Genomic DNA, 7,536 nt, shown 5'->3' with positions numbered 1-7,536 from the left:
CCTCCCTGCAGGCGGGGCGCCGGGTCCGGGGGAGTCTGCCTCGTGCTGCCCGGAGCCCGGGCCTGGCTAGTTATCGCCCCGGCGGCCGCGAGGGACCGAGGACGCAGCGCCCTGAGCCCGGCCGTCCCTGGGGACCCGCGCCCGGAGACACCCCGGCGCGTGCAGGGGGAGGCGGCCGGGGGCCGGGAAGGGCCGGGGCGCTCTGTCCCCCAGGAGCTGACCCCGAGCAGGCTTCTGACTCCCCGCGTCAGGGATTTCAGCAAAACACCCTCTATTTTTTTAAAATAAATTTTATTTTTATATTCCCCATACATTGCGACCCCCTTATTTTGACCCCAATCCCCCTCCCTGCTCCCTACCCCCCATGGAGTGTCTCTGGTTCATAGTTGTTTGCTGATTTTGATTTTTTTCTTTCTTATAGTTATTCTTTTTCCTGGTCCCTTATTTAGGTTTTCTAGATTCCTGCTATGAGTGAGACCATCCGGTATTTTTCTTTTTCTTTCTGGCGTATTTCGCTGAGCATGATCCCTTCCAGCGCCATCCATGTTGCTGCAAATTGCATGTGTTTATCTTTTTTGAATGCTGAGTAATATTCCATGGTATATATGTACCACATCTTCTGGATCCAGTCATCTATTTTTGGGCATTTGGGTTGTTTCCAAAGCTTAGCTATTGTAAACAGTGCTGCTATAAACATAGGGGTGCAGGTGCTCTTTGGAGTTGATGTTTCTGTGTCCTTTGGGTAAATACCTAGGAGTGGAATTGCTGGATCCTATGGAAGCTCTATGTTTAGTAGGTCCAGAAATCTCCACACAGCTCTCCATAGTGGTTGGACCAGTTTGCACTCCCACCAGCAGTGCAGGAGAGTTCCTTTTTCTCCACACCCTCGCCAACATTTGTTGTTGCTAGTTTTTTTAATATGTGCCATTCTCACTGGTGTAAGGTGGTATCTCATGGTAGTTTTGATTTGCATTTCCCTGATTACAAGTGATGTTGAACATTTTTTCATAGGCCTCTTGGCCATTTGCATTTCCTCTTCAGAGAAGTTTCTTTTTAGCTCTTCTGCCTATTTTTTTGACTGGATTATTTTCTTTGTTGTTGTTGAGTCTCATCAGCTCTTTGCAGATTTTTGTGATCAGTCCTTTATCATTAGTGTTGTGTGCAAAAATGTTCACCCAGTTGGTGGGGTGTCTCTTTGTTTTTGTTATTGAAAACACCTTCTATTTTTAATGGAATTCGTGATCATTTGGCTAACATCTGGAAATTCACTGTGTTCCTCATGGAAAAGTTTTAAAACAGGTTATTTTACAGTAAGAGTCTGAAATGAATTCCATTTTTTCACTTAATGTCAGTCAGACGTGTTTACTTAAATGACAGCCGACTCCAATGTTGTCCTTTCATCAGGAGGGGTGTGTCTTTTGGGTTATTTCTTTCTGTGGGTTTGGTTTCCATCTTTCTGGTGATAAGGGATCTTGAGCATAGTCCATGCGCCTGTGGCCTCTCTCATGTCAGATTTACTCTCTGAGTAGCAAAGCTTCTGCCGCCCAGTCTGGGGACACTAGATACGAAAATGTTGTTACTCATCTGGGGTCCTCTGACCTAGGAGGGCCATGTAGCTAGGAGAGGACAGGCTGGGAACAACCCTCATTTTGATCGCTCAAAGCTGGGACAGACAGGTCAAAAGCAAAGTCATTGAGACTTTAGAATCTGTAAACACAAAGTAGTCTAAAGAAAAAACATCTGGAACAAGAGTGGCTCTTCATGAAAAACAGAGATCAGAAGTCCCGGAAGTTTCCCGACACTTGGGAGCAGACCAGCTCCCCTGGCGCGGCCAGGACAGGCGGGTCCAGTGGCGGGAATGAGCGGGCCTGCTCCTGCCTGCATGTCAGAACGCAAAATGCTGTGAACCCACAAGAACCAAATCCAGGGGCCTCCCCGGTGGCGCAGCGGTTGAGCTCTGGGTTGCGAAGCTGCCCGCGGCCTCTGCGGCGCCGGTTCGATCCCCGGCTGCTCCCCGGCCACCTGAGGAGGGTCCCACATGGTGCGCAGACCTCTCCTGCTGCCCTCTGCTCCCCTCAGCAGTGTACTTCGGTCCCTCTGCCTGCTCTGCTCCCCGCTCTGGCTCTGGTGAATTCTCTCACCCTCCCTCGCTTCTGACTGTACTCAGTGCATGTATAAACAAACAAACAAACAAATAAATAAATAAACATGCCTCTATAAAAACATAATTAAAAAAAAAAAAAGAACCAAATCCAGGGCGTCTCTACCCATAAGTCAGTGCCTCCGCGGGGACATGTGGCTGAGAACATGGCAGTCTGATGGCTTGTGGACCAAGTTGGGAAATCGGGGTTCATCTTTCCAGCATCTGTGATACTTCCAGATGTTCTAACACGGTGAATCCTGCCCAGCGGGCCACGCGGTGTGCTCACGATGGCCTTCTACCTCCTCTGCCCTGCCATGGAGACCCCGCTCGCGGCTGTGCCCAGGCCTAGGGGTCTCTCCACCCATGAAAACTCAGGAAAACGATGATTCTTCTGAAATTAGGGGTTGAAAAAACCTGAGACTTCATTCTTCTTGTCCCTCGCGGACACAGGAAGAAGTGCAGCGAACCTTATTTCCACCTGCCACCTGTTCTGTTGAGTGGGGACAAGCACATGTGTCCACGTGACCATGAGAGTCCGGGTGGCCAAGAATGGAGGATGCCCTGGCTGGCCAAGCAAATGAGCTGTGTCCTTCCCCTGCAGCTGAGTGCACAGCAGGCCCTGACCAGAGCTTGCAGCCACTGCCCGAGCCGCAGCCTCACTGGGTCATGTGAACGCTCTGGCTCCCTGGGAAACAGAGGAAGCTCGGAATGGGGGTGTCCGAGCAGATATCTTCCTCATCCACGGCTTCAGTGATGAAGCTCGGCATTAGAGGGGGCTGTCGTGTAAATAAACACGTTGACACAAATTCTAAATGAAAAGGTGGAATTTGTTTCAGATTCTCACTGTAAAATACTTTATTTTAAAATTTTTACACGAGTGGACCTCCCCGGTGGCGCAGTGGGTTGAGCTCAGCGCTGTGAAGCTGCCCCCAGCCTCTGCAGTGCGGGTTCGATTCCTGGCTGGCCAGGGAGATTCCCACACGGCAAAGCAGACCACTCCTGTCTCGCCCGCTGCTACCCTAGCAGTGTCTTCGGTCTGTCTGCCTGTTCTGCTCCCGACTCTGTCTCTAGTCAACATTCTCACCCTCCCTCGGACCTGGCCTGTACCCCAGCTCTTCTATAAAAATAAACAATCTTTAAAAAATAAAATGTGTTTGCTTTGGCAGCTCATATACTAAAAAAAAAGTAAAATAAAATTTTTACATGAGGAATAGTGATATTCCAAATGTCTTAGTTAAAAGACCATGAATTCCATTAAAAATAGAGGGTGTTTTGCTGAAATCTCTGACGTGGGGAGTCAGAAGCCGGCGCGGGGTCAGCTCCTGGGGGACAGCCCTCCCCTGCCCTTCTCGGCCCCCGGCCGCCTCCCCCTGCACGCGCCGGGGTGTCTCCAGGGCGCGGGTCCCCAGGGACGGCCGGGCTCACGGCGCCGCGTCCTCGGTCCCTCGCGGCCGCCGGGGCGATAACTAGCCAGGCCGGGCTCCGGGCAGCGCGAGGCAGACTCCCCGGACCCGGCGCCCCGCCTGCAGGGAGGATGCCCGAGGCCGGCTCCCCGCCGCCCGCAGCCCGCGCGCTCGCCCCGCCCCCGCCGGGAGGGGCCCGGGAGCCTCAGCCCGCCCGGGGCCGCCGGGGCCGGGCGCAGACCAGTGAGTGGCCGGGCGGGGCGGCGGGGCGGGTCCTCGGGCTGCGCCCCGGGCGCGAGGCAGACAGGGGGCGTCGGCCAGGGCTGTGCGGGCTCCGGGGAGCCGGGCTCTGTCCTGCCCAGGGTGTGGACTCCGCGTCGGGGGCGCCCCACCAGCGCCCTCAGACCAGGGGCCTGTCCAGGGAGGGGGATGGAGGAGCCAAGCCCCCCGCGCCCCGCATGTGGAGACCAGGGGACACTGTGCAGGGGTGAGGGGAGCTGCGAGAGCCCCGCAGACCTGGGGTCCTCGTGGGGGCCCTGGGGGCAGGCGCGCCCCGCCTGTGTCCACCCGGGGGAGGCCGCCCCTGTGGCGTCTGGGGGAGCAGGTGGGGGGCTCCGGGCGCTGGGAGGGGCAGGGCGTGGGCTTTGGCAGGTGTGGGTGCTTGTGGGCCTCTGGGCTCCCATTTCCAAGTCCATCTGGCTGTCAGGAGCCCCTGGAGGCTGCACCTGAGGTGGCTTCACAGAAACCTGTGCCTGTGGGTGCTTCTCAGGGGAGCGGGCAGGGCCAGGACCAGGCAGGGCTGGGACAGCGCAGAGGGTCAGTGCCCTCAGGCGTCTGTGCAGGGTCCCTGCTCATCCATCCTGGACGAGGGCTGTCGGGGGCTTCTGGTTCGCCCCAAGCTGGACAGAAATTGAGGGCAACTGGGCACCGGCTACCTGGGCTCAGGTCTGGGGCGGGGGGCTCCTCCCACCCCGCCCTGCTGTGCTGACCACCGTCCAGCACCGCGGCCAGCGCGTGTCCAGGAGGGTCAGAGCGGCCGGGGAGGGGACACTCCCTGCCTTGGCCGCCAGAAACGTCACCAGTGAAGGGGTTTCTGCAGCAGCTAGTGAGGCCCAACAGCAGGTCCGAGGCCCAGCGGGGCAGGTCACTCCGGGCCAGGGCACCGGGCCCATCCCTGGCCTGAGGAGAGGGGCTCTGGGGTGTCCCAGCGGGAAGGTGAGTGGGGTGCGTGCGCCCCGTGATGCTCAGGAGCCTGTCGTCTGTGTTCTGGAAGTTCCTCTGTAAATCTGGAGCCCCAGGTGGGTCCACTTGTGGCCTCTTTTCATTTCATTTCCTCACCCAAGTCCCAGTTTCCTTTTTGTATCTTTCTTTATATGTTCATTTCTACCCCTGGACACAATAAGGGAGGTTATTTCCATGTTGTTCAATTTTCTATCGTTTCCTTCAGTAAAGCTAAAATCAGCATCCATAGGAATTTATTTTTAACATGCAGGGTTTATACAGCCTAAGCTTCAAGGAACAACTTCCAACTGTGCAGCACAGTATTCACTGTAACCACCAGCTGTGTGCACCTCTGCAGGACTTATTTTATAGCTCTAAGATGCAGTTTCACATGTAGCCCAGCTGTTGGGTTGAGGGGAACAGGAAATGGCATGACTTAAACCCGGTACCAGCTCAAACATCCATAGAAAAAATTAGAGCCAGTTGCTTGGTTCCAGAGATCTTAGGGTGCTCATAAATAGTCTAAATCAAGAGAATTAACTGCCTTGCATTTGCATAAAATAAATTATTTGGATCGCTTTTAGTGCCCTGTGGTTAGAAGAGGCAATTTTAAAGGCATACCCTGGACAGATCCTGCTCTGTTCGTTTCCTTTAAAGGGGTGCGCAGATTTCCCAGGGTGACTTTGGGTTGTTTTTATAGCTCCACATCTCCTTGTTTCTGTAATTCCTTAGCCCATTCTCTCCAAAGTGGACTCATGTAGGAACAGGTGGATGGTAGGAAGACAAAGAAATGAGTTCTAGGAACTGGTTAGCCACAAGCAAGAAACACTGAAATGTGTGTAGTTCCCGCCTGTGCTCCCGGTAGCTGAGGCCAAAGTGTACACACACTGACAGCACTTTTGTCCACTGTCATTTATGTTTCCAAAAGTTGTCTCTGCCTTGGGGAGCCACACAATCACACAGGTGTCGTGGAATTCTTCCTCCTGGGGCTCTCAGAGGACCCCGAACTCCAGCCGCTGATATTCTGCGTGTTCCTGTCCATGTATCTGGTCACCGTGATGGGGAACCTGCTCATCATCCTGGCCATCACCGCTGACCCCCACCTGCACACCCCCATGTACTTTTTCCTGTCCATCTTGTCTGTGGCTGACATAAGTTTTACCTCTGCCACTGTCCCAAAGATGATTTCAGGCATTCAGACTCACAGCAGAGCGCTCTCCCACATGGACTGCCTCATTCAGTTATCCCTTTTTTATTTTTTTGGCTGTCTGGACAACATGCTGCTGGCCGTTATGGCCTATGACCGCTTTGTGGCCATCTGCCACCCGCTGCACTACCTGACCACCATGAACCCGCGCCTCTGTGGCCTGCTGGTGCTGGCGTCTCTTTGGGTCAGCCTTCTGGAGTCCCAGGTGCACTGCTTGCTGATCTCACAGCTCACGTTTTGCACACATGTAGATGTTCCCCATTTCTTCTGCGATGCCCCCCAACTAATCAAGCTTGCCTGTGATGATACCTCCCTCCACATCATAGTAATGTATTTTATTGGGGCTATTTTTGGTGGTGTCCCTGTCTCTGGGATCCTTTTCTCTTACACACAGCTTGTCTCTTCAGTCTTGAGGGTCCCGTCTGCAGGTGGAAGGTTCAAAGCTTTCTCCACTTGTGGCTCTCACCTGTCAGTAGTTTGTCTATTTTATGGGACAGGTATTGGGGCGTACCTTGGTTCAACTGTCTCCCATTCTCCTGGGCAGGGGTTGTTGGCTTCTGTGGTGTATACTGTGGTCGTCCCCATGCTGAACCCCTTCATCTACAGCCTGAGGAACAGGGACATCAAGATGGCCTTGCAGAGGCTTCTCATCAGAAAAACCTAATCTCAGCACCTGCCTCCTTTTTGTCTATAACTCAGCACATCAGTGTCCATGTGTGATATCAGGAAACCTTGGGGCTGATCAAACCTACTGACAAATGACGTTTGGCAGGACACCTGCTGTGGGCTCAGACTAGCTGTACCCAGGACGCCTCTGAATTGCCTTAAACTCCTTATGGCCGATACCGAGATCAGAGGAAGTCCTGCTCCTACTGGAGGGTGAAATGAGCCTTGAGAAGTCATGCAGCGCCCTGGCCGGGCCAACGTGGAGCCAAGGTGGAGACGTGAATTTTGCCAGGCCTTCCATTCAAAGATGACTGTATGTCTTGGGTGTTTTGCTGCTGTGAGGGACTCCTGAAGATCCAGAGAGCTCAGAGCACATAAGGAGAAGATGTGAAAGAGGCACCTTATCCACGCCCAGTGAGACCACTGCCCATGCACCACGTCCCTCCAGACTCGGCAGGGATCACTTGTTGGTGTTGCAGATGCCATCTCTCTGCTCCAGATTCACTCCCCTGCATGTCACGCTGCGGTGGATAGGCCGGGCGGCCCCTGCTGCTGTGTTGGCTGCCACTTGACCTGTTTTCAGGGTCTTCAGGACTGCTCCCCACACGCTGCCCTGCGGCCACACCACCCTCTTCCTTCTGGTGTTCCCTCAGGTGCTGCCACCACAGTGACTTCATGCCCTTTATCTTTCAATACCTGTTGATTTAACCGTGTCCTTATCTACCCTACGAGTACAGTCACTGCATCAAGTGTGCTTTTCTTCCTTGGTTTTCTGTGACCGACATAGTCTAGGAAGGGAATTAGCGCTGCCGTGAGGGCCTGCAGAAGGAAGTACCCACGTGTGTGGCTGCCGCTTTCTGTCCTGCTCTGGCTTCACAGGGGGTGGGAGCTGCGGA

General features: G+C 54.2%; 1 protein-coding gene across 1 annotated transcript; it reads left to right on the top strand.

Annotated features, from left to right (window-relative positions):
• Window positions 1-3,677: 3,677 nt before the first annotated feature.
• LOC119240332 (putative gustatory receptor clone PTE01) lies at window positions 3,678-6,638 on the top strand. The gene is made up of 2 exons (XM_037504679.1): window positions 3,678-3,789; window positions 5,662-6,638. Exons 1-2 carry the CDS (start codon window positions 3,678-3,680, stop codon window positions 6,636-6,638), a joined length of 1,089 nt encoding a protein of 362 aa, XP_037360576.1.
• The last annotated feature ends 898 nt before the right edge of the window (window positions 6,639-7,536 follow it).

The sequence above is a fragment of the Talpa occidentalis genome, unplaced genomic scaffold (genome assembly GCF_014898055.3).
Source record: "Talpa occidentalis isolate TD23 unplaced genomic scaffold, MPIMG_talOcc4v2.1 talOcc4.12, whole genome shotgun sequence".
Taxonomy (NCBI): Eukaryota; Metazoa; Chordata; class Mammalia; order Eulipotyphla; family Talpidae; genus Talpa; species Talpa occidentalis.
Note: the sequence above shows the minus strand (reverse complement) of the source record. Positions and strands in the feature narration are given on the sequence as shown.

What these genes read in the sequence shown, in the direction of transcription:
- LOC119240332 (XM_037504679.1), top strand. Translation starts at nt 3,678, where the DNA reads ATGCCCGAGGCCGGCTCCCCGCCGCCCGCAGCCCGCGCGCTCGCCCCG. An exon ending in CCGGGGCCGGGCGCAGACCA is followed by an intron (nt 3,790 to 5,661) that starts GTGAGTGGCCGG and finishes ACACACTGACAG; the next exon opens with CACTTTTGTCCACTGTCATT.